Source organism: Myotis myotis, unplaced genomic scaffold (assembly GCF_014108235.1).
Source record: "Myotis myotis isolate mMyoMyo1 unplaced genomic scaffold, mMyoMyo1.p scaffold_m19_p_6, whole genome shotgun sequence".
Classification (NCBI taxonomy): Eukaryota; Metazoa; Chordata; class Mammalia; order Chiroptera; family Vespertilionidae; genus Myotis; species Myotis myotis.
The window spans coordinates 738108-766090 of NW_023416368.1; the positions used below are offsets into that span (position 1 = coordinate 738108).

At 65.1% G+C, this 27983-nt stretch overlaps 2 protein-coding genes across 6 annotated transcripts; one reads left to right on the top strand and one right to left on the bottom strand.

The window, feature by feature from the left end:
* Positions 1 to 5956: 5956 nt before the first annotated feature.
* MAFK (MAF bZIP transcription factor K) lies at positions 5957 to 17560 on the top strand. Of its 3 annotated transcripts, none has more exons than XM_036313351.1 (3): positions 5957 to 6124; positions 14374 to 14453; positions 15214 to 17560. In XM_036313351.1, the coding sequence occupies exons 2-3, from the start codon at positions 14418 to 14420 to the stop codon at positions 15631 to 15633; spliced, it is 456 nt and encodes a 151-aa protein (XP_036169244.1). In that variant the 5' UTR covers positions 5957 to 6124; positions 14374 to 14417; the 3' UTR covers positions 15634 to 17560. The 3 variants fall into 3 exon arrangements, with proteins under 3 accessions (XP_036169244.1, XP_036169246.1, XP_036169245.1); XM_036313353.1 differs by lacking the exon at positions 5957 to 6124 and adding an exon at positions 13451 to 13824; XM_036313352.1 differs by lacking the exon at positions 5957 to 6124 and adding an exon at positions 14007 to 14249.
* On the bottom strand, positions 17252 to 27903 carry TMEM184A (transmembrane protein 184A). 3 transcript variants are annotated; one of them, XM_036313349.1, is made up of 9 exons: positions 27804 to 27903; positions 26983 to 27210; positions 23226 to 23391; positions 22823 to 22913; positions 22661 to 22736; positions 21696 to 21787; positions 21021 to 21190; positions 20423 to 20620; positions 17252 to 19814 (listed from the first exon to the last, which is right to left on the bottom strand). In XM_036313349.1, the coding sequence occupies exons 2-9, from the start codon at positions 27208 to 27210 to the stop codon at positions 19315 to 19317; spliced, it is 1521 nt and encodes a 506-aa protein (XP_036169242.1). In that variant the 5' UTR covers positions 27804 to 27903; the 3' UTR covers positions 17252 to 19314. The 3 variants fall into 3 exon arrangements, with proteins under 3 accessions (XP_036169242.1, XP_036169241.1, XP_036169243.1); XM_036313348.1 differs by having other exon boundaries at positions 27716 to 27834; XM_036313350.1 differs by having other exon boundaries at positions 19557 to 19918; positions 27716 to 27834.
* Positions 27904 to 27983: the final 80 nt, after the last annotated feature.

The following is a 27983-nucleotide window of genomic DNA, read 5'->3' on the forward strand; positions in this document are numbered from 1 at the left end:
CTGGCCCCCCTCAGGGCCTCTACTCGGGCTGTTCCCTGTCAGGCCCCCAGGCCCCCTCCCCCGCCTGGTCCTCGCTCAGAGGGGCCTTTCTCGTTCGCCCCCCAAACCACGGCCTCAGCCCCGACTTAGAAAGCCGTCACCCCAGCCCGGCTGTGGCTCCGTGGTTGAGCTTCGACCTATGGACCGAGAGGTCACGGTTCGATTCCCGGTCAGGGCACAGGCCCCGGTGTCATGGGTGCTTCTATCTCTCCCTCTCCTTTCCTCCCTCCATCTCAGACCCGCGGGGCCATCAGAGAATAAGTGCCCGGCGTTCAGGCGCCTGGTCTGCGGGTGCGTCACAGGCACGGAGACACCTGCATTGCGTCCTCGTCCTCGGGGAGCCTGGGTCCCACCAGCTGCCGCCGAGGAGGCCCCTGGCTGCTCCTTCTTATATAAAAGGCCTGTGGCCGTCACGCTGTCACGCTTTCCCAGTGGGCAGGGCGGGTGCAAGCTGTGAGCCGCGGGGGGCGGGGCAGCCAGCTGAGGCAGGGGAAGCGAGCTACTCGGCACGATTTTGTGTGCGCTGGGCGGGCCTCTAGTATGTATATATACCGTTAGATAGTAATATACATAAAAGAAAGCCTCCCCGGACCCTGGTACCCACCCCTTTGTCTCTCTGTATGGCCTGCCTTCCCGTGTGGGCCGAGCCGAGGGCCGCGTCGGCTTACATGGGGTGATGAGTGATGGGGGGGAGGCCAGGCTTCTGACCCCACAGCCCCTGGTCATCCCTGCGGTGACCCTGGAGCAGGCGAGAACCCCTATTCCCCTCCCAGCCCTGACCTGGTGACGGCGTGGTGGGCCCCACTGGCCCCTGGGGGAGGAGAGCAGACTGGGGCAGCCCGAGGGAGGGGGGAGGGGGAGGGGGGAGGGGGCCGGCAGGGCTGCAGCTGCTGTGGTCTAACTGCCTCTGGGCCGGGAAGCAGCTGTGCCCACTGCCCCTGGGCCCGAGCTGGGGCAGGACGGGCAGTATGTCCCTGCCCCAGGCAGGTGTCTGCCCAGCCCGGTGTCCCCAGCGCTGGGGGGGCGGGATGTGAGGTGAGGTACACGGGGACAGCCACAGGGCGCCCTGGGGGCTGTCATCTCCCGCTGCCTGTCCTCTAAGTTGAGAGCTGTGTCAGCGCATGAGCCAGGGGGGGCCTCGGAGACGCCCCAGGAGGAGGTGACAGTGGCTCCTGGGGAGCGGAAGGCTGGCGCCCCGGCCGCCCCGCCCAGCGCCTTCGGAGCAGGAGCCGACCCCGGGAGGAGGAAGCTCCAGAGGAGCCCAGGCCGGAGGCGGGAAGCCTCTCCAACAATTGCCTCAAAATAGACCAAACGGACGGCTCACGAGGAAATGAGTCCCAGCCGCGGGAAGGGGGGCTAAGGTCTCCCCCTCGATGGGTGGGGGGGGGCTGAAAGGCAGGGGCCGGCACTGTCCCCAGGTGCTGCCCGGGGAAAGGCTGTGCTCACGGCCGCGGGGCCTCCTCCAGGCCTGGCGTGGGGGGGCGGTTGGCATTCTGTCCCGTGACCCCTGCTGGGCCGCCCCCCAGGCCTCAGGTTCACTTTCTGCTCAGTTAGCGCTCAAAGGCCTGTCACACTCCAGGTGGGAGGGTTCAGCGGCCCCAGGCAGCAGGGCACACAGACACAGGGTGCCTCCAGGGCGGGGGTGGCAGGGGAGTCTGGACCCCTCTGCCCAGCTCCCCTGCTGTGGGACCCCAGTGTTCTAGGGAACCCAGTTTGAGAACCAGGCCAAAGCCGGCCCGCACTAGTGAATGGGGGCCCCTGGAGGCAGCTGCCCACTCCCAGGCAGCACTCACCCAAACTCCAGGAACCCCCAAACGGCCGAGGCTGAGGAAGCTCCTGGGCACCTTGTGACCAGAGCCATGTGGGCAGGGAGGGCCCAGGTCAGCGTCGGACGGGACTGAAATCCTGGGTCTCCGAGGCCACCACCCGCCCGCCCGCCCATCCGCCCGCCGGGGAAGGGGCATCCGGGTCCTTTGACCCTGTCACCGCCTGGCTGGCCGCTGGCGGGCAGGGTCTCTGCTCCCAGGCACAGCTCCAGGGACACCCCCCCCCCCCCGCAGCCCCCTCCCCCTCCCCCTCCCCGCCGGCACCCCCTGGGACAGGGACCAGGGTGGTCCTGGGTTCAGCTCTCTGTCCCCCTGTCCCTACACACCATCCAAATGTCCCCAGCACTGCCGGGTGGGGGCCAGGGGGTTTTGTCCCCTTGTGTGACCTTGTCCCAGTTTCCTGCAGAGCATATAGTGTATCCTCCGCTTGAAATGAGGAAAATGCCCTCGCACGCGTCTTAAAAACACGTGAGTAAACAGACAGGTGCCCCGGAGCGCTGGGGGGGCTGGGGCGCCTTCAGGGCCGCCTGCCGCCCGCGGGGACACAGCTTCCTGCAGTCCTTGCTCTCGGGCCTCAGGTCCCTCTTTCCCGGGACCCCAGCCGGCCCGCTCCCTGCCGCCACCTCTCCGAAAAGGGGAGGGGGGCCCTGTGGCCCCAGCCGCCTCCCCGAGAACCAGCTCCACGCGGCTGTGATGGGGCAGGTCTGTCCACCAGCCTCCGGCCCTGTGGGTCAGAGGACCCTCCCTGGTGCGGGGCAGTGAGTCTGGCATCAGTGGGCGTAGAAAAGGGACCAGGGCCGTGTGAAGGCGTGGATGGCTGTTCTCGCGGGCGGAGCGGCCCGGAGAGGTCCACGGGGAGGGAGGACCTACGGAATACTTAAACAGTAAAGACTAAAAAACAGACAAAAGAGAAGCGAACCCTCGCCCAGGCCTGCGTGGTTCCCTCTATTTCATTTCATTTTTAACAGCCGGATAGTCTTGAACAGTAACACTCTTACATGGTCCCACAGTCACACCTAGACACACCGGGGTGCGCACAGAGACCTCCTCCTATCCCCACCCCAGGCACCCCCCTCCAAGGATCCTCCCTGTCCCTGTTAACCCTCCCAGTCTCCCCTGGGTGACAAGCTCAGACACAGGCCGGGACCCTCCTTCCCGGGGCCCGAGCGCCTGTGCACCAGGCCTGCGCGTGCCCTGCGCCCACAGCGCCCCGAAGCCGTCACGCCCCCGTCAGGGACCCGCTGCGCCGCTCACAGCTGCGCAGACTACATCCTGCCATGGCCTCAACCACGACAACGTGGCGTTTCCGACCTTTTGCCACAGCCGAGGCCCCGTGGTAAGTCTTGCACGCCCCCAATTCCACACGTGGACGGGAGTTTCTGGCACAGATTTCCAGAAGTGGGCCTGCGGGTCCGACGGCAAGGAAGGCCCAACGGGAGTTTGCAAGAGGCTGCCCTGTTCCTCCGTTCCCCCCCTCCCCCACCCGCCGCCCCAGCCCTGCAGGACGTGGACCCATGTGGGTTTCCAATAGACGGGAACGGAATTGCAATGTCATGTTCATGTGCGTTCCTCCTATTACGGCCTCTTCCCTCTGTGGTCGCCTTCGCTCCTCTGTCCTTCCTTTTTCTATTCTAGGGGCCCCCGGCGTGGGGGGAGACAGTCCTCTGGGGCGTGGGCTGCAAGTCGTTTTCCTGGGACACCCGTGCTTGGGGCTCTGACTTGGCTTATGGTGATGTTTGCCTCGTCTTTGGTTTTTTTTTATGGTGTCTGGATTTTTAATCATGATTGGAAAACTCTCTTCCCACTCAGAGTTTTAAAGGAAGTTATTTATGTTTTCCTCAAACAGTTTAGTGTGTTTTTTTTTAATTTGTTTTTTTGTGGCAAAATATACCTAACGTGAAATTGACCATTTTAAGCATTAAGTGCATCGTCCAGTGGCCGAAGTACACTCACATTTTTGCACGATCCTCACTGCTCTCCATTTCCAGAACTTTCTTGTTGTTTCATGGTTTCTTTTTAAGAATGTTAAATCTGCCCTGACCGGTGTGGCTCAGTGGATAGGGCGTCGGCCTGTGGACTGAGGGGTCCCAGGTTCGATTCGGGTCGGGGGCATGTACGTTGGTTGCGGGCACATCCCCAGTGGGAGATGTGCAGCAGGCAGCTGATCGATGTTTCTCTCTCATCGATGTTTCTAACTCTCTATCCCTCTCCCTTCCTCTCTGTAAAAAATCAATAAAATATATATATAAAAGAATGTTAAATCTTTGCTCTAGTTTAAGTGTGGACAAACTGTGGGCCCAACTTCATCTTTTTCTAGATGGTTATCACGTTACCGCAACATCGTTTATTAAAACTCCAGCCCAGCTGGTGTAGCCAGGAGGTCAGGGTTCGATTCCCGCTCAGGGCACATGCCTGGGTTGCAAGCTCGATCCCCAGTGGGGAGTGTGCAGGGGGCAGCCGATCGATGATTCTCTCTCATCATTGATGTTTCTATCTCTCTCCTTCTCCCTTCCTCTCTGAAACCAATAAAAATATATTTTAAAAAACAACAATAAACCCAATCCTCATTCTGTTTTAGCAAGCCCATTTTATTTAAAAGACGTTGTTATTGATTTCAGAGAGAGAGAGAGAGACGTTAACATCGGGTCTAGAAACTAAGGCCCAGTGTGGAGCAGTGACGAGGCCGCCCCGCCCCCCAGCCACGCCTTTAGCGCGACCACCATCTCCCCCCCTGCCCGAGTCCCGCCGTGCAGCGTCCTGCTCGCAGGGCCGAGTGAGATTTGTTAGACCGCACGCTCGTAACCAGGCTGTAGTGTGACAAGACTGCAGTCAAGTTAGGAAAGGGAGGACACCAGTGAGAAAGTGAACGATACCAGCCACAGAGGGCGGGCAGGAGGGAGAGGCCACCCGGCCGGTGGGGTGCCGGGAGGAGCCTGCTCCGAACAGCCTGCGGAGGCCTGGGGGGGGGGGGGGGCAGCTAGCGCTCCAGCTGCAGGAGGCACCTGAGGCCCCCACACCTGGCAGGTGCGCTGTGCCCCTGGAGGCCGCCGCTCCTCTCTGAGCAAGGGGGGCCCCTCCCTCTTACTCACCACTCCTGTGGGCAGCTCATGGAGGCAGCTCACTACTTCTGAGGGGGCATCCAGAACCCTCGGGGGCCTGGCCTCCCACCCAAGCGCTGACGGGGGCCAGGCCGTGTGTGTGTGTGTGTGTGTGTGTGTGTGTGTGTGTGTGACCTTCCAGCTCTGTCCTCCGTGGGCAGCAGGAGGAGGCTGCCCCTCCCCAGGGCCTGCCTCGGTGGGCCTGCCCCCTCCCGGGGGTGGCCGCCATCAGCGGGGGCTTCGGTGGGACTGTTTCCAGGCCTGGGTGCAGGCAGAGATCTGGGTGCCCTGCACACATCCGGCCCATCCCCTCTTGTGGTGAAACAGGGGACCCTGCCACCTGTTTGGGATGTCCACAGCCCTGTCCTGGGGCCCTGGGGCCGGCAGGGTAGCCCACGACTCTGAGCCTCGCGGTGAGGCCCCCAGGGAATAGGGATATGGGGTCCCATCTCCGAGCCCAGAGAACGCGCTCCAGGGGTACAAGGGGTGCTCCCGGCTCAGAACGCCTGCGCCACGTGCGGAGCTGCCAGCATGCGGGACGGGCGCACCCCCACACCTGCAACACAGGTGCATGCTGCTCGCCCGGCACAGGTGGACACAGGGGCGGCACCAGGGCGCTGGAGGAGCGGCGGGCCGGCCAGCTCCCACGCCGGGAACATGCGGGCTCCGGAGGGGCGAACCCGGCGAATTCCATGCGCCTCCGTGGGAGGACCCGGGCCCTGGAGGAGGCGGGAGGGACAGGGCGGGGAGGTGGACGGGGCGACGGCGCGCTGTCGGGCCTGGTGGGCGGGGCAGAGGGCGGGGCGATGGCGCGCGCCCTGGGTGGTGGCGCGCGGTGGGCGTGGTTAAGTGGGCGGGGCCAGGGACGCGCTCTGTGTGGTGGAGCGTGGTGGGCGGGGCTAGGGCGCGCTGGTAGGGGGGCGCGGTGGGCGGGGCGGCGTGACGCGCGCTGACGCCAATCCCGGAAGCGGTGTCAGATGCTCGGCAGCCGGGCGGGCGGGCAGGCGCGCTGGCGGCGGGCGGCGGGGGGGACTTGTTGTTCTTCGTGAAGTCGGAGCGGAGCGCGCGGCGGGGGCGGCGGCCCGGGGGGAGCGCGAGCGGGAGGAGAGCGCGTGCCCGCGAGGAGTCGGCCGCGCCCCCGCGGTCCCCGCGCGACGCCAGGTGAGGGGCGGCCGGGCGGGGCGGTGTGGGCCGGGGGCGCGGTGGGGCAGCCGGCCGCCGAGTCGGGGCCGCCTGGGACTCTGGGCAAAGTTGGGCGGGACCAGAGCCCCCGCCGGCCCGAGCACCTGCCGCCAGGTGCGCCGCCCGAGCGAGTCCGCGGGCGGTGTGTTCCCGGCCCGGGGACCGGGTCGCCTTCCTTTCTTCTCGGGGCCGGGCAGCGCGCTCCGCCCCGAGCGGGAGCCGGGAGACTGGGCGCCCGGGGAGGGCGGGGCGGGTGCCCGCGTGTCGGCGCTCTCCCTCCCGCTCCACCTGCCGGCCTTTCGGCGCCGAGGCGGGAAGGCGCCGCGAAAATAACCCGCCACGTGCAGGGAGCGCGTGGTCGCGCGGGGCCACTCGGCCTCGGGCCCCGGCGCCTCCCGCGTGCGGTCCCGCCGGCCCCGCGGCCCCTTCCCACCTCGACCGCCGCTGAGATCGGAAGGGGAAGGAGCAGGGGACTCGCCGGCCGAGGTCACGTTTGAGCAGCTGACCTGCCCGGGGTTCCCCGGGGGGAGGCCTTGGTGGGGAGGGGGTCTGGGCGCACGTGTCTCTCCCCCCAAACCCTGTGGCCCGCGTGTCGCTGTCCTCCGTGAACGGGCGTCTCCTCGCTCCGAGTGCGCGTCCTTCCGTGGTTCTGCCGAGTTTGGACACCGGACCGTGTCCGCCTGCCCCCGCTGGAGGGGAGGGGAGGGGATCGGGGAGGAAGGAGAGGGGACGGGAGCTGTTGCCCGGACCCCCTAGGACGCCCACGCTGTGGCGGGTCTCCCCACCGGACACCTGCCCTGCGTGCAGGGCGCGCTCTGCGGGCTCCTGATGACGCCCTTGTCGCCCCTGCGTGTGGCTCCGGCTCCGGCCGCAGACGGGGTCTTCCGCCCAGTTCATCCACCCGCGGACCAGCACCCGCCGCCCTGTCGTCAGGCGCCTGCCCCACAGCGGGCAGGAGGATCGGGGGTCCCCCGGCTTGGGTCCCGCTGCCCAGCAGCCCCTCGGCCCTGTGTGGATGGAAGTCTGGCTGCAGTGACCGCCCGCGGGGTTGGGTGAGGTGCAGCCCGGGGACGGCCTCGGACCCAGCGAGCTCCGGGTGGGCGGGGCTGGAGGCGGCGGGTGGGCCGCACCTGCACCTGTTGCCTGCGGGCAGCCGAGCAGCTTCCGGAGCCCTGCCCTGCCCCGGTGCCAGGGCCAGAGGGGGCCTGCCCGGTCCCCTGACGCTGGGCGCTCATCAGACTGAAAACACAGAGCGAGGCTGGGCGGGGGGCTGACTTCCAGGGACCAGGGCGCCCACCCTCAAGCTGGTGCTGGAGCGGGAGCTGGGGAGTGGGCAGCGCTCCCGGCACCATTCTGTGCCCACAGCCGAGCGGCCTCCTCTCTGGACTCCGCGGGGAGTGTGTTTAGTCTCCTGCCGGGGAGCAGCCTGCCTGTGGCCGGGCTGGCCGAGGCTAAAGGCTCTGGAGTGGACTTGGGTGCCGGTCAGGTCCGCGGGCTCTGCGGCTGCTCCGCAGTCAACAGTGACTCACCTCTGCCCCCCTGCTCCCCCGCTCCCCACCAGTGGAAGGTACGTGGCTCCCTCGGTATTTACTTTTGCTTTTCATAATCACACACTCGTCATGCTTCCTCTTTCTCACCGTTTCAGGAAGTCGCAAGTGCCAGCTTAAAACTAGCTTTAGGGCAGGTGGGGATGACCCTCCGATCACACAGTAACCACCACACAGTCACGCACACACACATTCACACACACACTCCGTCATACACACAGTCACGCACGCACACATTCACAAATATACACACTCATACACACAGTCACACACACACTCTGTCATACACACAGTCACGCACGCACACACTCACAAATATACACACTCATACACAGTCACACACACACTGTCATACACACAGTCACGCACGCACACACTCACAAATATACACACTCATACACACAGTCACACACACTCCGTCATACACACAGTCACGCACGCACACATTCACAAATATACACACTCATACACACAGTCACACACACACTCTGTCATACACACAGTCACGCACGCACACACTCACAAATATACACACTCATACACAGTCACACACACACTGTCATACACACAGTCACGCATGCACACACTCACAAATATACACACTCATACACACAGTCACACACACACTCTGTCATACACACAGTCACGCACGCACACACTCACAAATATACACACTCATACACACAGTCACACACACTCCGTCATACACACAGTCACGCACGCACACACTCACAAATATACACACACACATTCACACACACACTCCGTCATACACACAGTCACGCACGCACACATTCACAAATATACACACTCATACACACAGTCACACACACACTCTGTCGTACACACAGTCACGCACGCACACACTCACAAATATACACACTCATACACACAGTCACACACACACTCTGTCATACACACAGTCACGCACGCACACACTCACAAATATACACACTCATACACACAGTCACGCACACACTCACAAATATACACACACAGTCACTCACACATTCACACACACTGTCATACACACAGTCACGCACATTCACACACACTCTCAGTCATACACATACAGTCACTCACACACTCACAAATATACACACTCACACAGTCACAGTTACACATTCACACACAGTCATACACAGTCACACACACACTTACAGTCATTAATATACACACAGTCACACATACATAGTTACACATTCACACACACACACTCTGTCATACACATACAGTCACTCATGCACACACAGTCACAAATATACACACTCATACACATAGTCACGCACACACAGTCACTAATATACACACTCATACAGTCATTCACACACAGTTACACATTCACACACTCAGTCATACACATACAGTCACGCACACACTCACAAATATACACACTCATACACAGTCACTCACAGTTACACATTCACACACTCAGTCATACACATAGTCACACACACACTTACAGTCACTAATATACACACACACAGTCATACACACACAGTCACTAATGTACACACACATAGTCACACACATAGAGTTACACATTCACACACAGTCATACACATAGTCACACACACACAGTCACTAATATACACACACACAGTCACACACATAGTTACACATTCACACACAGTCACTAACATACACACACTCACACATACGCACACTCATACACAACTGTGGAGGAGTCTGGCACGGATTTCCAGAAGTGGAAATAGTTACACATTCACATAGTTACACATTCACACACACAGTCATACACTCACACACACAGTCACTAATATACACACACATACGCACACTCATACACAGCCACGCACAAGCACACACACTCACCTCGTCTTAGATGGAGCCCAGCCTGGTGCCCTGGCCTGGCCCGACGCCTGCCTGCTCTCCTGTGCGCCTGTCTGGGTGCCGGGCAGGGGGTGCGGAGCCGTATGGGTGGAAGCCGCCCTCCAGGCCCCTCGCTCAGTGCAGTGCTGACACACCTGCTTATGCAGCAAACCCCGTCTTCCAGGTGGGTGGGCAGGTGTGGTTGAGTGGGGGCAGGTCTTGGGTGCAGCCAGTATGTGTGCTCAGGGAGAGGGCGCCCACCTACTCCAGGGAGGGCAGGGGCAATAGGGGAGTAGTTGGGAGCCAGTGCAGATTGTGGGGGGCTCTCAAGAAGCCAGAGGTGGAGGCCTGGTCTGCAGCAGATGCCAGGTGGCCAGGGCGGGGGAGGGCTCTGGAAGGATGCTGATTGGGAATGGCATCCCTCTGCCTGGCTGGGGGGCTGCACTTGCGGGACTGAGGTCAGGGTCCAGACAGGGAAGCTGGGCCAGAGCAGGGAGACAGGCTGAAGCGCAGGCCAGGGTTTGCGAGTGGAGAGGGGAGGCCCTGTGGACGATTTCTGGGTGAAAATGTGGTGGGGTTGTCACCTGAGCTGCAGGTGCAGGACGGGGCCTGCTGGGCGTGTGGGCCTCCGTTTTCCCGGGGGCCATGCCTGGGCAGCTAGGAGGGGCTGGGGGAGGACAGCCGCAGGGGGCCCGGAGGACCACGCAGAGCTGTGGGGGGAGCAGCCGGGCAGAAGCTGCGTGAGGAGAGCCAGGGTCCAGGGCACGGCTGGCCGGGGTGTGGCGTTCAGCCTGCATCAGCTGGAACTGCCTTAGTCACCTCTAGAGCAGCCAGGATGACACAGCTTCCCCGAACTGCAAAGGCAAGGTGACCAGACGTCCTCCCAGCCCCGGAGACAGTCATGCCTTGCTGGAGGGCAGCCGGCCAGGGCCAGCCTGCAAGCTGGGTGTGGGCCGGGCTGGTGGGGTGCCCAGCAAGGCTCTGGAACGCACCCCACACTGAGGGGAGCTGGCTCAGGACATCAGCGCCTGGTGTCCAAGTGGCCGGACGGTGGGGAGCCCTCCTGGCTCTGGGCGCCGTCTGCAGTTGGATGACATGGGCGTGCGGTGCCGTCTGTAGTGGGAGGGCGTGCGGCATTGGGCCACTTGTGAGAGGGTCCCCGGCCCCTAGAGCAGAGGTGGCCACCTCAGGGTGGTCGGGGGAGTCAGCTGCTGCTCTGCTGCCTGGAGTCGGGGCTGCTCCCCTAGCAAGGAACCCCTTTCCTCCCTCCCTGTCTCCCTGCTGCCCCTGCCCTGCCAGGACCTGTCCCCGCCCCCCACCCCCAACCCGGGAGAACTGAGTGGAGGCGCATCTTCATCGGGTTGGCTGGGAGGGCTGACGGGCAGCGCCCCGCGCCCCTTCACTCCCCCTGACAGGAAGTGTTGAGACCACCCCATGCTGAGCCCCCCATGCTGAGCCCAGATTCGGCTTCCCGCCCGCCCGCCCCGAGGCTCACCCCAGGCTGGGCCGCTGGTTAATCTGGGTAAGAATTAGCCCCTCCCAAGGTCTACGCTGCCTTTTCTGCCTGGCTGGCTGAGCCCGGGGCTGCCTGGGTGTGGTCACTGCCCCCAGCGGTCTTCACTGATGGCCCCGAACCTGGTCCAGCCCAGAGCAGCCAGCACACGTGAAGGTCCGCAGCCCGGAGCCGAGGGAAGGAGGCGGTGGCCAGCAGCCGGGGTTTGCTGGGAGTTGGAGAGAAAAGTGACCAAGGGTCCCGGACCCTGGCCTCAGCGCCCCTGCCTCCTGCCCACCAGGGGGACAGTGCTTGGCTGTGGGACTGCGCTTGCTGCCCAGCCCGGTGCCCGGCGCCCGGGCGGAATCTGGCCAAGCTCGGTGAAGCCGCCCGGCCCTGGGCCCTGTTCTGGGGCCGGAAGGGGAGGGACGAGGGTCCCTCCTTCACTCGGAGCTGCGTTCCCTCCTTCGGAGGAAGAGAGCTTTCCTGTCCTTGTCCGATGTGCCTCCGGGGGAGGTTGCTGGCTTTGGGTTGAGAACCACGTCCTGAGTTAGAACCGTGAACAGTTCTGAGCGACAGGTGCTGACGGTCGGTCGGCACACGGACCGGCGGCCTCGTGGGGGCGGGAGGTGAGCCTGTGGCCGTCCCTCAGGCGGTGCGCGGTCCTCGGCCGCCGGCCCTGGGACCTGGGTTTGAGCTCTGTTCCTCCAGGGCTGGGCCTGGAGCGTCCGCCCGGGAAGCTGTGAGGGCAGCGTGTTTGGTGTCTGGTGCCGACCAGTGCTGATGCGGGGACCCGGCTTCAGGCCGTGGTGCGGGGGCTGCAGTCTCCCCGCGGGGTGCCCGCGTCTGGAACGGTTCTTGCTGCCGCTGGGGCCGCTAGGTGTAGACGTGTAAAAGCAGCTGTGTCACAGGCTGTTCTCCAAACCTTCCACACGCACTTTTCCTCACGTGGGCGTGCCCGGGCCAGCGCGGGGTCCTGGTGGTGTTTGGGTGCAGGCAGGCCTGACGCTGGGGCGGGGCACCGAGACAGACCTCCGCTCTGGGGGAGACCCAGTGGATGGGAGCAGGCGCCGGAGGCAGTGGGGTGCCTGCTGCTGCCCCGCTCCCCCCTGGGCCCCTGGCTCCTGGTCCCGGTGCAGCCGGAAGCGCTGGGGGCAGAGGGCAGAGCCCAGGTGGGGCCTTGCCCAGCGGAGGCCTTTGGGACAGGACCCTGGGGCCCCTCGTTTCCAGAAGGAGATGGGGACCCCCGGGGGAGAGGGTTCCCGGGCTGCTCCTCAGCTCGGTGACCACCCATCGCGCCCTCGGCCCTGCTGTTCTCCTTGGACAGAAGGCCTGCGGACTAGACAGGGGCCGAGGTCAGGCCCCGGTGGGAGGGACCCGGGCCGCCCTCCTGTCCCTGCCGGGGCTCCTTGACTTGGTGGGTGTGGGGGAGGCTGGCCCTCCTGGGGCCTGATTGCGGGGGAGGGGGCTGAAGCCCCCCCGTGTGCATCCTGGTTCCGTCCCGAGTCCCAGCACAGATCCCGTGGTGGGCAGGTGGGCACCCGGGGAGGTCCCTGCCAGGACTCTGCCCTGCGCCTGCCCTGGCTGAGCTGGCTCTGGACACAGCAGCCCGTCGGGTCGGGTCGGGGTCTGCTCCAGGCAGGTCCTTGGCCGGGCCTTCCGTTTCCCTTCGGGGTGGGGCCGGGTCTGTGGGAATGTGAGCTCTTGCTCTGTAAACAGCCGGTGACTCACCACACAGCTATGCCTGGCGGCTCGGGCCTCATGACGTGCTGGCTGGGATGGGAGCCGGACACCGCCACCCCTCCTTGCTGGCGATGATGGCGATGGCGTGGAAAAGTTTCCCACAGCCCCGCGGCTCTCCAGCGCGCTCTGACCCCTGCACAGAGCGGGGCTGGCCACCCCAGATGCCAGGGGTCAAGCCACTGTCAGAAGCAGCTCTGAGCTCCTTGCTAGGATCTCCCCAAACTGCGGCCCGTCGTCTGGGGCACACGCATGTAACCACGTGAGGGCCAGGGGAGCCCGGAGCGCCAGCTGCCCCCAGCCTGACCTGCTCTCCATCCCCATTGAGGCCCAGCAGAGTGCCCCATGGACGGTGCGGGGCCTGCAGGCGTGGGTGCTGAGACCTGGGTTGAGTTTGTGGCCTCTGGTGGTGAGGGGGTGGAGGGCCCAGGGGTGCTGCCTGAGGGTCCTGGGCTCCGGCTGAGGGAGGGTGGGGTGGAGTCTTGCTTGAGATGGAGGCTGTGATGCGGCTTAAAGGCCCGAGGACCCTTTGTGGTGCTTGTCTGGTGTCAGGATGTCCAGTATACGGGGTCTTGCGAGCTGGCAACACAGCCCACCAGCAAGCCTGGTGCCTGCCCCCCCCTCCCTCCCCCCCCCCCCCCGCCCTGGCCACGGGGGCACAGGAGTGAGTTTACTGTCCCACAGCCTGCGGTGTCTGCACTGTTGCCCCAAAGCCATTGTTGCTGTGGGCTTCTCTGTTTCCATGACAACCATCAGGGGTTGGCTACTTCCCAAGGTCGCCATGGCAACTATCAGAGGGGAGTCATGCTTGGGATGCTTGGCTGGCTTTTTCATGAATGATCAGAATGTGTGACACAATGCAGACGCAAAAACTAGGAGGGCAGGGGCTGGCGGCGGCAGGGACAGCTCCCGCCAGACGGGCGATGTGCTCCCAGGGCAGCGGCTCCCTGGCTCCCCACCTGCCCCAGGCTGGCCCAGGAGCCCTGCCCACCCTCTGAGCCCAGGTCAGGGCCAGGGGCAGCCCAGGGGGAGGCGGTGATGTCACAGCTGTAGTGCCCTTGGCAGAGGTAGGCCGGCTGGGAGTGCGGGCGACTCCACTGCCCCTGGCGGGGCCCTTCCTCCGGGAGAACGGGCTCCTATGGGGCAGGTGCTGCCCGAGGCTGGTGGCCCCGCAGGCGCCTGGTGGGGTCATTCTCGGAGCCTATACGTGCGTACTTCGGCCCCTGAACGTGGCGTCCTGTACCCACAGGCACAGGGAGAGTCCGCAGGAAGCAGCTCTGCTCAGCCTGGCGTCACCCCGGGGCTGGCACTCCTGTAACGGGGGGAGCAGGGGAGCTCCTCGGGCTGCCGCTGGAGTGGAAGGCGTGGCTGGGCACCCACCTGGTCCCTGGGGCCCCACACCGCCTGGGCCAGGAGCCTGCCCCGGGGGAGCCCCTCAGGAGGGGCGGGGGCCCGCCGGGCTTTCGGGGCGCTGCAACTGGACCGAGGGAGGGTGAGCTGAACCTCCTCGGGGCCTCTCCGCTGTCGGGATGGCCCTGCTCGGTCACTGGTGGCGGCACAGGCGGCCCCCGGCCAGCGGGACTGACCGTGTGCCTTCTGTGTTCTCTGCTTTCTAGTTACGATTTCCAGGCCGTTCTGTGCGGGTGACGGTGCCCAGGTTATGACGACTAATCCCAAACCGAACAAGGCATTAAAGGTAAGCGGGACGCCCTAGCCGGTGTGGTTCAGTGGATAGAGCGTCGGCCTGCGGACAGAAAAGTCCCAGGTTCGATTCCAGTCAAGGGCACCTGCCTGGGTTGCGGGCTTGATCCCCAATAGGGGACGTGCAGGAGGCAGCCAATCAGTGATTCTCGTCATTGATGTTTCTCTCTCTCCCTCTCCCTTCCTCTCTGAAATCAATTAGGATATATATATTTTTAACAAGGTAAGCAGGGGTGAGGGGGCAGCCCAGGCCATCTGTGCCCGTCCGCTGCGAGGAAGGAGGCCCTGTCCCAGGGCTGTGGGCTGAGGAAGCGCCACCGAGTGAGGGGGGCAGAGTCAGGCTGTGGCCTCAGGAGGCGCCAGCCCTCAGGTCCAGGAGGAGGACTCCTTCGTGCGGGCGGGTGGCCCTGCCCCGGGGCCTGCTCTTGGCTCCCTCTCAGCCTGAGGCTGGCTGTGCCCTTGGGCCTCTGTCTCTGGTCCCAGGAGCCCACGGGACCTCCATGCACTTGTGGGCTGTGCACCTCCAAGCCCTCCTGGCCCCCACCTGCTGTGTCAGTGTGTTCCAGGCACTGGAGGGTCACAGGGCAACACCCACATGGGCTGTGGCCTGGCAGGTTTGGGTGGCCGAGTAGCCGGGTCATGGCCACGTGTGTGCACCTCGAGTGACCTCTGGTGGGGGAGGGGCTGCCGGGACCCAGACCCCCGTCTGCTGAGCCGGCCTCAGGCCTGGTGCTGACCTGTGCCCGGGCCCGCAGGTCAAGAAGGAGGCGGGCGAGAACGCCCCGGTGCTCAGCGACGATGAGCTGGTGTCCATGTCGGTGCGGGAGCTGAACCAGCACCTGCGGGGCCTGTCCAAGGAGGAGGTGGTGCGGCTCAAGCAGCGGCGCCGCACGCTCAAGAACCGCGGCTACGCCGCCAGCTGCCGCATCAAGCGGGTGACGCAGAAGGAGGAGCTGGAGCGGCAGCGGGTGGCGCTGCAGCGGGAGGTGGAGAAGCTGGCCTCGGAGAACGCCAGCATGCGGCTGGAGCTGGACGCGCTGCGCTCCAAGTACGAGGCGCTGCAGACCTTCGCGCGCACCGTGGCCCGCGGGCCCGTCACGCCCTCCAAGGTGGCCACCACCAGCGTCATCACCATCGTCAAATCCCCCTCCGTGCCCTTCTCGGCCGCCTCCTAGTGCCCGAGGCCGGGCGCCGGGTGCAGGGCGCTGGGCACGCCCCTCGTGCTGTCAGGGTCCACGGGGACAGATCCCCGACACCAAGTCCACGTGCAGAGTCCACGGGGCCCCCATGGGCCGGGTGGAGAGGAGGGTCTCGTGAACCTGTGTGTCGCACGCCTTCCTGCACGCGCCCACATGTGCCCACTCGCGCACACGCACACGCACTGGCCACCCTCGGCCACCCACTCTCCAGGCTGTCGCTTCGGGGTCTGTCTCCCGGGGAGTCGGGTGGGGAAGGGCTCGGAGGCTCCTGGCCTGAGGCCCAGGGCCCTGCCCGCCTCCAGCCTCGGCCTCAGCCGCATCAGCCTCTGTCCTGCTGTGGCCTGGAGCCCCACTGCCCACAGCCCTGCTGTCCCAGGAGGAACCTTTGTCCTGGCCCACACGCACCGTCACTGCCGTGGCCGAGCCCTGTGCCGGCGGGCGAAGGGGGGCTGTGGTGGGGCCAGCGGCCCTGGGGCTTGGAGCAGCAGCTGCTCACAGGCATCACTGGGGCGTCCGTGTGGAGAGTTGCATGCGTGTTGCAAAGTGTCCCTGTGTTGGGGTGACGAGTGAGGTCCCCACCTCCCAGCTGCAGCCCTCTGGCCGCCACCCGCAGAGCCTGGGACGGTGAGGCCGGGGGTGGGGGTGGGGCGGGAGTGGAAGGGGAAGGGGAGCTCTGGGTGGAATGGGTTGGCTGCAGGGGGCCTGCTTAGCTGTGGAAGTTGGAGGTGGAGCTGGGCTTGTTCCTGCTGCCAGAGGAGGGAGAGCAGGATGACAGGTGGGGTGCAGGAGGTGGGGGAGGGCGTTGCGGGGAGGTGGGGGCACAGGCCGGAAGGTGGGGGCGCTTGCATGGTCTGCCTGCACAGAGGGTGGGACCCTGCAACCTTGGTGCTTAATCATCGCCTGGAACCTTCTGGAGCCACGGGTGACCTCGGTGACCTCCTCTGGGGCTCCCCGCCCTCAGCGCTGCTGCAGGTGCTGCCCCCATCCTGCCGTCCTGGGAAGAGGCCCGAGCCCCACCACTGGCCCCGCCCAGAAAGACCGAGCAAGCCGTGAAGCCCCCACCCCCAGGTGCCCGCCGCCGGGGGAGGCAGAGGGGCTGCGGACGGACCGGCTGCCCCCGGCTGTGTCCTGTGTCCTGTCCTGGGGCAGCGGGGGCTGGGCGAGCCGCCCTAGAGCGAGGCCGGGGTGGGGTGAGGAAGCTGTGGATGCCATAGCTGTGGTAGGTAATCCACATTGGATATCAGTAAGGACTGGGAGTATTTAAGAGAGAGTATATATATATATAAAAAGTTCTATACACATTTTATTGTCGGGTTTTGTACCTTTCCTGTTTGATACTGTAAATGTACAGCAGGGCTGCAGGCGGAGGGTCCAGGTTGGAGCTCGGCCCACCACCCCGTCCCGCTGCCCTCTGCGGGCTCTGCGACCGCCTGGGGCCTGGCGGGCGTCCTGCATGGCCGCTTTGCTGGGTTCCCAGAATGCCCGGTCCCGCGGGACACGGGTGGCTCCCCACCCCCCGCGGACAGGGTCACGGAAGGAAGCCTGGCGTGTCCCTCATGCTTTTCCTTTCAGATTATTGAAACTCACTGTCACATTTAATATATGGACTTTATTTAAGAGGAGAGGCGAGGGCCTGTGCTCAGACCGAAGTCTTCGAGGGCACCTGCCGCCCCAGGGCAGGCTCCGTCTGCAGCTCACCCCCTCACCTCAGCACTCAGCAATTTCATTTCAATATTTATTTTTGTGCTGCTTCGACCCCGATATAAATTATTGAGGAGACCCTCTGCGTGGCCCTTGTTCCTGTGGGCGTGCCCCGTGCTGCGCCCACACCACCGCCTAATTTATTGCTGTACATCTCTGCTGTGACGCTTTTGTACCTTTGCAATAAAGACTTTTCTGGTTTCAGGTTTGTCCTGCTGTGTGGTTGGTGGTCCCCCCACATCCCTTTACCCAAATCAGGTGCTGCTGTGAGCGGGTCACCCGGTGGGAGGGGCAGCAGGCTCACTCCCTGGCTGGTGGACGGGGTTCGGAGGGTCCCACCTGCTGGCCAGGGGCCCCAGTCCACGGATGCAGCCTCGGCAATGGCCACTGTCACCCTGAGCTTGTCAGTGGCAACCACTGATGTTTCCCAGCCGAGCAGACCCCCTGCAACCAACCCTGCTCCTCCTCGGGGAGCCTCCAGATCTGGAGCTGGTCACAGCCTGTGCGTGTGAGCTGGGGAGGAGGCCCTGGTTCCCCACTGGGCTCCCTGTCCCCCAGGCCCTCTATGTGAATCGCTGGGGCCATTTTACAGATGAGAATACTGAGGCCAAGACAAGCCGCGCCTGCCTGTGTGGCCACTGCAGGCCCCCCCACTCGGAGGGCAAGGCCCCAGAGGCCTGAGCAGCAGCCCTGACCGGCTCCATGGTCCCCTCACCTGCACAGGCAGGAGCCTGGACACCTGTTTTGTCCTCATGGCTGGACTTTGTTCTGCCCACGACAGGTGTCGCGGGGCCAGGATGGGAGAGGACAGGTCTCTGCAGCTGTGACCTGGCAGGTGGCTCAGCCTCTCTGGGCCGGGCCGCCTCCCGGGCTGTCGCGAGGAGGAAGGGCGTGCGGTCTGGCCAGGTGCTTGGCAAACGCCGACCTCCTCTCCCTCCGAAGCACCAAGCCCAGCACTGCCACCTGCACAGCTGGCCCACGGCGCCCGGCAGCCCACGCGTGTCCCTTGGGCCTCTGACTATCCGCGCGCACAGCTTGGGGCAGCCAGGCCCGCGGGGGGGTGCGGGGAGCACCCTGGCTCACAGCGGGGCCTGGCGCTTCCCCGCCCGCAGCCTCCAGAAGGCCCCTGCGTGGTCGGCACCTCTTCCTCCGCTTTCAAACCGCGGATTGAGACGTGGGGGGGCCGCCAGCTGCAGAGCCCGAGATAAGTCGTGGGGGACTCTCCAGCGGGCGCAGGGGAGGCCCGGCCTGTCTTATCAGGGAGTCCCAGGCACAGGGAGCAAGGGGCAGGGAAGACCCCACCCATCGTGGACACCGCTGGCCAGTCCGTCTGGTGAGTCTGGGACTTGGCACCTCTGCCTCCTTCCTTGGTGACACGGGAGCAGGCGGCCCGGAGGGGGGGGGGGCGCGGGGCGGTGGCCACTGGGCCTCCTGCCTGTAGGCGCTCAGGCGCCCGTGCCGCTGCCCAGCCCCCCACACCCCCCCCAGCTCCCACCCTACCTGCTGGACACCCAGACACAGGGCCGACCAAGACTTGCAGCCTCTGCTGCACCTCCTGCTAGGCCCTGCCCATCTGGTGACCCCAACCTCCAGGCTCCCAGAGGGCGGGCAGCACCCAGACCCGCTCCCCCAGCTCTGCAGCCGCGTGTCCCACGAGGGAGAGGACAGGAGGCGCCTCCAGGTCTCAGCTCCTCCCGCCTGTGGGGCTTTGCGCGCGTGACCTCCCACGGAGGGTGGGGCTGGCACAGAGGAGGCCGCGCGTGCCCCCGCCTCAGGGGGCACAGGGCAGGGCATTCGGTGGTGGGGTGAGCTCCTCATCCTGTCCGGCTCGGAGCTGGGACGCTGCCCCCAATTCCCAGACTTGGCACCATGGGCACCTTCCACCTCGCGCCCCGCATCCACCAGCACCGGCCCTGCCGGGACAGAGGCCACGAGAGTCATAGCAAACCCAGGGGTTTATGTATAAATAACCCGGCTGGTGGCCCCGGCACCCCAGGCCCCCACGGGGAGCACCTCCGGGGTGAGGGCTGGCCAGGGCTCCGTGGCTGAGGGATGTGCAGCAGCGCCCAAGAGGACCAGAGCCAGGCCCAGCCGAGACCCGCCCACAGCCTGAGCTGACGCTGTCGCCTGCAGCCGCCCAGCCTGGGACCCGCTGTCAGGGCGGCCACGTGGCCCCTGAGGGCATGGCCAGCTGCACCGGCGGGTCCCTGGGCTCCTGGACAGGCGCAGGCGCCCTCTGCCACGGGCCGGGCAGGAGGCTCTGGGAGGGGTGGACCTTTGGCGGAGGGTCAGGGGCGAGGAGCCCTGCCCTTTCCCAGCAGCCAGACCACCCGGCCCTACGACTCCTCCAAGGGGATCAGCATCCTCTTCTCCATGCTGCGGCTCCTCCGGTCCCCGCCCACCGCGGGGAGGGCGCCGGGCCCCGGGGCCTCCTGGGTGGCCTGCTGCGTGTAGTGCTGGTAGGCGGGCGAGAAGTTGTGAATGGCATCGCGCACGATGTCCTGCGGGCTCATGGTCTCCTTGAGGCCACTGGAGATGCTCTGCATGGGCGCCGGGGGTGCTGGGGGCAGTGCACATGGGGGGCTGGGTCTCCCTGGGCCCATCTCCCCTCGAACCCCAGCCGGGCATAGCTTGCTCCTGCCTCCGGGAGCTGCCCAGCCAGACCCCACCAGGTCACAGGTGGGGGACGCCTTGGGTGGCCAGAGCAGCCCCAGGCCACTGCTGCCCGAATGGGCCATTTTCCAGGGACACCAGCACCAACCAACCCCGTCCGGCTGTCCAGGGGCCTGGGGCCCAATCGGGTCCAGCCATCTCTGCGTCAGACGGCCTGCCCCGGCCCCCCTGCTTCCTGCCCGTCTTCCCTGCACCAGGTGCAGACGAGGCTCCTGCCCCGCCCTGCCCCTTGCCCTGTCCTCCTGCCCATCGAGTGGACATTCACGTGTGGGGACCCGGATGGAGACACGGTGCGGAGGGCACCCGGGGAGGGCAGGTGGGCCACACCCGTGCCTTGCCCCCGCTGAGCCCTCCGGGAGCCCCCTCCTCACCCGCTGGCAGGGCTGCCTACCTGGCGAGTTGTCCTTCTTCTCCGCGTACACCTGGCAGGTGAAGGCGTAGCGCAGGGCGATGGAGGCGAAGAGCATCTCCACGCAGATGATGAAGTTCTGGTAGCCGGCGGCCAGCGTGCCGGCGCCCACCCTGCTCCCGTCCATGCCCTGGACCTCAGGGATGACCCCGCACCTCTCCAGGATGGCCAGCAGCATCCCTGGGGCGGGGACAGCCACTCAGGCACCCACCTGGACAGGAGGCTGGGCCGGAGCTGTCCCAGCCAAGAACCCCACTGCTGCCTGCCATGGGGGCTGAGGGGAGACCGAGCTTCAGAGGGGCTCCAACGCCGGGGTCTTGGCACAGAAAACATCCAAGATGCCCCCGCCACCCAGACCTGCGCCCACCCTCGCCGCCCTCTGCTGCCAAGTGGGCCAGGGATGCCCGCAGCCCGGCCCAGGGCTGGTGGGTCAGGCGGGCCCACCCCTCCCACAAGCAGCCCAGCACCCAGGCTGCAGGGCACCAGCGGAGAGGGCTGGGACCGCCTACCCAACAGCTGGGCAGCAGGCTGGGCGGGGGGATGTGGGGGAACCGGCTCTGGGGCTCAGCAGCCCACCCACCCTGCCAGAAGGAGAGGAAGATGACGGCCTTGATGGTGAGGAACTTGAGGACGGGCTCGAAGGGCTGTAGGAGCTCCCTGGTGGCGACGTAGAAGAGGAACAGGGCGTAGAGGGCCAGGCTGACGGAGGCGTTGTAGATGAGGGTGACGTACAGGTAGCCGCTGTGGACGCTGCAGGCAGGGCAGGGGCGGTCAGGGCCACAGCTGCCAGCAATGACCGGGCCTGCACCTCCCTCCAAAGGCGCAGGGGCCCCAGGGGGTGGAGCTGGGGGCGGGCGGGGGCCTGGCAGGGGGTCCTGACCCAGCCGCGAGGATGTGGCCCTTCTCCTGCCCCTCCCCACCTGCCCGCGCACTGCCTTGTAGGTGTGCCTGTGTGTGCACGTGTGCTTGTGTGCACACATGAGCATCGCATGTGCTGTCACATGTGCATGTGTGTGGTGTGTGCATGCGTGTGGGGTGTGTGTGTGTGTGGACCTTGGCCCGGGTGCCTGGAATCCAGCCCTTGCTCTCCCTCGGGTGGGCTGGCTGCTGCCTGGGCCTTGGGCCTGGGCTCCTGAGGGCTCACCTGGGACAGCACTTTCCCGAGAGGAGGGGCCTGTCCCCAGGTGCTGAGCCCCCCGCGGAGCCCTGCCCACCTCCCCCATGCCCGGCCGGCCCACCCTCCTGCCAGCCTTACTTGAAGTCCCCATCGTGGTATTTGCCAACCGCCTGCAGGACAATGGTGACCAGGGCCATGACCGGCTTCACCACGCAGAACTGCAACGTGGCCTGGGAGAGGGCGAGGGGCGGGAGAACGTGGGAGGGGCACCCGGGCAGCGAGGGGTGAGGGGTGAGGGGTGCGTGTGGGAGGGGCACATGGGCAGCGAGGGGTGCAGGGGTGCGTGTGGGAGGGGCACCTGGGCAGCAAGGGGTGCAGGGGTGCGTGTGGGAGGGGCACCCGGGCAGCGAGGGGTGAGGGGTGCAGGGGTGCGTGTGGGAGGGGCACCCGGGCAGCGAGGGGTGCAGGGGTGCGTGTGGGAGGGGCACCTGGGCAGCGAGGGGTGCAGGGGTGCGTGTGGGAGGGGCACCAGGGCAGCGAGGGGTGCAGGGGTGCGTGTGGGAGGGGCACCTGGGCAGCAAGGGGTGCAGGGGTGCGTGTGGGAGGAGCACACTGGCAGCGAGCGGTGCAGGGGTGCGTGTGGGAGGGGCACCCGGGCAGCGAGGGGTGCAGGGGTGCGTGTAGGAGGGGCACACGGGCAGCAAGCGGTGCAGGGGTGCGTGTGGGAGGGGCACCCGGGCAGCGAGGGGTGCAGGGGTGCGTGTGGGAGGGGCACCTGGGCAGCAAGGGGTGCAGGGGTGCGTGTGTGGGGGGCACAGGCAGCGAGGGGCAGGGGTGCGTGTGGGAGGGGCACACGGGCAGCGAGGGGTGAGGGGTGCGTGTGGGAGGGGCACACGGGCAGCGAGCGGTGCAGGGGTGCGTGTGGGGGGCACGGGCAGCGAGCAGTGCAGGGGTGCGTGTGGGAGGGGCACGGGCAGCGAGGGGTGAGGGGTGAGAGGTGAGGGGTGCGTGGGGGGGGCACCCGGGCAGCGAGGGGTGAGGGGTGCAGGGATGCAGAGGTGCATGTGGGAGTGGCACCCGGGCAGCGAGGGGCAGACCCTCACCTGCTTGCAGAAGCGCAGGAAGCCGATGGAGTAGGCCGTGCCCCGCAGGCAGCAGGTGCTGTACAGGCAGCTGGACCTGGGGTGCGAGTCCCTGAGGCCGGGTCGGAGGACAGGGCCCTGCCCACAGCCCGGGAGGGGGGGGGTGCTCGGGGAGGCGCTTACTGGATGGGCTTTCCCCGAATCTCAGCCATGATGGCGCTCTCCCCGCCCAGGTACTGGAAGCACAGGCTCAGGAAGCTGTAAATGACGAAGGCTGCGGAGCCGGGGCGGCGGGCGCGGTGGGCGCGGTGAGTCTGGGCGTCCAGTGGCACCGCCTCCAGGAAGCCTCCCCGACCCCCAGGCTGAACCCATTTCTCAGGACACGCTGAGGCTCAGGTCACCTCGCAGGACCCTCCCCCACGGGCTCCCAGCTCAGCTCTGGGACCGACCCGCCCCTGGGGGCCCACCGCCCGGGAGAGCCCCACTTCCCTCTGGGCTCTGGGCGGCCCGGGTGCCCCCACACCCACCAGGCGCCCCCCCGCCCCGCGCACGGCTGGTCCTAGCTGTCGGGCCTGGCCGGCCTCACCTTCGTAGCAGTCCCGCAGCGAGTCCAGGTAGACGTAGTGCTGCTGGCTCCCCAGGAGCAGGAGGCTGAGCCAGGAGTCGAAGGAGTAGACGGGCACCACGAGCAGCAGGCGGATGACGTACCGCTGCTCGCTGGGGACCGTGTAGGCGCGCAGGTGCAGGTAGATCTGGGGGGGGAGAGCGGCGTGGGGTGTCCGCACCCTGTGGGGGTCACCCACCCACCGGAGGTGCATGTGCTCACTCACTCATCCACTCACTCACTCATCCACTCACTCACTCATCCACTCACTCATTCATTCACTCACTCATTCATTCACTCACTCACTCATTCATCCACTCACTCATTCATCCACTCACTCACTCATCCACTCACTCATTTACTCACTCACTCATTCATTCACTCACTCATTCATTCACTCACTCATCCACTCACTCATTTACTCACTCACTCACTCATCCACTCACTCACTCATTTACTCACTCACTCATTTACTCACTCACTCATTCATCCACTCACTCACTCATCCACTCACTCACTCATCCACTCACTCATTTACTCACTCACTCATCCACTCACTCATTCATTCACTCATTCATTCACTCCCTCATCCACTCACTCCCTCATTCATTCGCTCACTCATCCACTCACTCACTCACTCACTCATCCACTCACTCATTCATTCACTCACTCATTCATTCACTCCCTCATCCACTCACTCCCTCATTCATTCGCTCACTCATCCACTCACTCACTCACTCACTCATCCACTCACTCATTCATTCACTCACTCATTCATTCACTCCCTCATCCACTCACTCACTCATTCCCTCACTCACTCACTTATTCATTCATTCACTCACTTATTCATTCATTCACTCACTCATTCATTCACTCACTCATCCACACACTCACTCACTCACCCATTTACTCACTCATTCATTCACTCATTCATTCACTCCCTCATCCACTCACTCCCTCATTCATTCGCTCACTCATCCACTCACTCACTCATCCACTCACTCATTCATTCACTCACTCATTCATTCACTCCCTCATCCACTCACTCCCTCATTCATTCACTCACTCATTCCCTCACTCACTCACTCATTCCCTCACTCACTCACTTATTCATTCATTCACTCACTCACTCACTTATTCACTCACTCACTCACTCATTCATTCACTCATTCATTTACTCAGTCATTCACTCCCTCACTCACTGACTCATTCATCTGAGGAGACCCTGCAAGGGACAGTCCCAGTCCCAGTGGGCACAGACACTCCAGAAGGTAGTCTGGCATTTCGACGGGGACATGAGAAGGGCTGGTACCCTTTGGCCCCCCTCTGGTAGAGGAGAGGAAGAAGGGCTTGACCGGTGTGGCACAGTGGTTGTCGACCTATGAACCGGGAGGTCAGGGTTCAATTCCCGGTCAGGGCCCAGGCCCAGGTTGTTGGCTCCATCCCCAGGGTGGGGCGTGCAGGAGGCAGCCAACTGGTGATTCTCTCCCTGATCATCACTGATGTTTCTATGTCTCTCTCCCTCTCCCTCTTCCTTCCTGAAATCAATAAAAACATATTTTAAAAAGCCATGAAGGATGCTAGTCCCGGCCGTGCACCATGAGGACCACGCAGGGCGGTGGCCGCTGGTTAGACTGTGGTGCAGCCACGCACCAGGGTGCCACACGGCCAGGAAAATGGGACGCCTTGACAGGACGGGGCACAGACACGCCAGGTGACGAGCCAAGCAGCACCCGAGTGTGTTGGAAATGCACCGTCAAGATGGAGGAAAGAAGCGCCGTCCCCCCCTGGACAGCAGGAAGCAGGGTGACAACAGCTCGTCTTCAAACCCTTCTAGGTTTTTCTATGGGAACATACAAAGGCGACAGGCCCTGGCCAGTGTGGCTCAGTGGATAGAGCATCAGCCTGCGGACCAAAGGGTCCCGGGTTCGATTCCGGCCAAGGGCACGTACCTCGGTTGCAGGCTCCTCCCCGGCCTGGACCCTGGTCAGGGTGCGTGCAGGAGGCAACCCATCGATGTGTTTCTCTCACATGGATATTTCTGTCTTTTCCTCTCTCCCTAAAAATTAATGGAAAAATGTCCTCAGGTGAGAAAAAAAGTGACAGGCCTTTCAGAGGAAGAAGCCCGGGGAGCTGGCGCCTGGCTGCGCACTCTGAGGGCTCCCAGGAGGAGGCGCCGTGAGCAGAGGGAGAGGGCGTGCCCCTGCAGAGGCCTGTGTGCCCAGCTTCCCCGGGGGCAGCTCGAGGGCAGGCGGGGGCAGGTGGTGCAGGCACCGGCGTCTTATCAGTCGTTCACTCCCTCGCTGGCGAGTGGGCAGGGCACGGCGTGACCAGCCCTTCAGAGGCCTGACCTCTGCCCCGGGAGCCGGCACCGCCTGGCTGCGTGGCCTTGGCCAGCCGCTGCCCTCGCCAGCCTGGTCCTTGTCTTTAAAGCGAGGGCTTGTGCTCCTGTCTGTCCCACGGGGCTCCGGATGGCAGAGGCCGGGCAGCGGGGGCGGGCGGGGGTGGGGGCCGAGGGTGGGGCCCGAGAGCTGCAGCCCCAGTGTCTCCATCAGCCCCGTCCAGGTGGTGGGGCCCCCAGCAGCACAGACACACACACAGCTGGTCCCCAAGTTACAGAAGGTCCAGGTTAGAAGATGGGGAAACGGAGGCTCAGCCTGCAGCCGGGACTGAGACGGCCGACCCCGGGCTCTGGGCTGCTGCCTCCACCATCCTGCCACCATCCCGCCACCAGGCAGTGATGGTAGCTTCATGCAAATCAGATGTGCCACCCGCCTGCCCGTCTTCCTGTCCAGCTGCAGCTCCTGCCTCCCACAGGCAGTCCTCCCTGAGGGCCTCACAAGAAGGCACAACCCCTCCCACCCCTCAGCTCCCCGGGGTCTGCCTGGCCCCCTCACACGCTGTGTCTGCTCTATGTCTGGTTATTTGAGGCCACGGAGCAGGCAACTCACCGAGAGGGGTACCCACTTCCGGGCCTGCCAGTCTCCTGCTGCCCCCTGCACCAGCCCACTTGTCAATCCAGTCCCCAAGCTGGTGCCAGCTGAAGCATCCCGAAGGGCAGTGCTGCTCACAGCTCCCCTTCAGCAGCCATCCATGGCTCCCCAGCACCCCCTGCTGAAGGCCACTCCACCCAGGTGGCCCTCGCCCTGGCTGCCACCAGCTCCTACCTCCCAGCTTTGCTCACACGCCTCACAGGGGCAGACATGTCCTCTGGGCTGGGCACACTGCTCGGTCCCCTGCTTCCCTCACGAGGAGTCTGAGGGGCAGCTCTGACCCTGCTCCTGACGCTCAGTGCCCCGCTCAGCACCCCACAGAGGGAGTCCCAGCCCTCAGCCGCCTTCACTTCTGGGGCAGCCGCGCCTCTGGAGGAAGCGAGACCTTCCCCTGTGGCTAGGGGAGCCCTCTCTCAGCCTCAGTCTTCTCCTCTGTGAAATGGGACGATACTGCTGACCTCAGCGAGCAGGGCTGGTGAGTAGGGGTGATGGGGCCTCTGCCCTCTACCTGGCAGACCTCATCTTCAGCCCCAGCTCCCCTGGCCCGCCCTCCCCCCCCTCCACGCCTGTGCCCTGGCTTGCTGCCACCTCGGAGAGCCCCAGGCACGGTTCCTCCATTTATCTGGTCTCTGACGGCATCACCAAGGCCACGGCTTGAGGTCCCACCATGCCAGCAGGGCCAGGCTGAGCTGTGGCCACGTCTCACCATGAGCCCTGTCCCGAGGGAGGCGCGGAGGGAGGCTTACCTGGTGGCAGGTGAGCACCAGGGCGGTCCACACGAAAACGCCGGAGATGCCGCGGGCCAGCGCACTGGTGAGGAACAGCTGGGGGGCGGCCTGCGAGCTGTTCCCCCCGCGGTCCATCTGCAGCCCCGAGGGCTCCGTGGGCATGGCCGGCGGGGGGCTGGGCGGCAGCCAGGTGGCTGACACCTGGGAGGCACCGGCCGCCTCCAGGAGTCCTGAGGTGTCAGCCATCTGCAGGGGCAGGGAGGACACGGGGAGAGAGCAAAGTCTGAAAGCAGCCCAGGGCCGGCAGGGGAGGGCGGGCTCCCCCTCCAGGCAGCCCACACACGCTGGTGTGGGCCCGTGGCTCCAGGGGAGCCTGGAGGACAACCCTGCCCTCTTTCCCTGTCTCCCGCAGCCCGGGCGCCCTGTGCACAGGGACGCAGCTCCAAGGCCCACGGCTCCAAGGCCCAGCCTGGGCGCCTCCGACCCGGGCTCAGCCACCTGGGCGCAGACGCCAGCCTCCTGCCTGTGACCTGGGCCGTCCCCCCTCTGCGGCCAGGCTTGTGGGGAGCCCGCTTTTTAGGGGCCAAAGTTGTCTGGGGAAGTCGGGGAGCCCCAGTGGCCGGCCTGCCAGGCTGGAGTCCGGGAGCAGGTGGCTGGAGGGGGCCAGCCCAGCCCCCACGGGCTCCCTGGGACGCTCGGGGCCCCGCTTGGCCACTCACTGGCCTCCCCGCCTGCTTCAGCCACTGCCCACCTGCTGGGGCCCGGGCACCCCCTCCTCCCGCGCTGGCTCCGGGCTGTCCGGGATTCCCCTCCTTCCGGCCTCGCAGGCCCAGACCCACCTCCCGGCAGGAAGCTCCGGGCCCAGCCCTGCGAGGCCCGGCCTCCGGGGAAGCCGGCTGGTCATTTGTGTGGCCACGTGGCCCTCACCGGTGGCCCCACTGGGGGTGGGGCGAGGCCGCTGCTGGGGCGGTGCCAGCGCAGGGGCGGGGCCGCCCACCTGCCTCCACCTGCGCTCACGG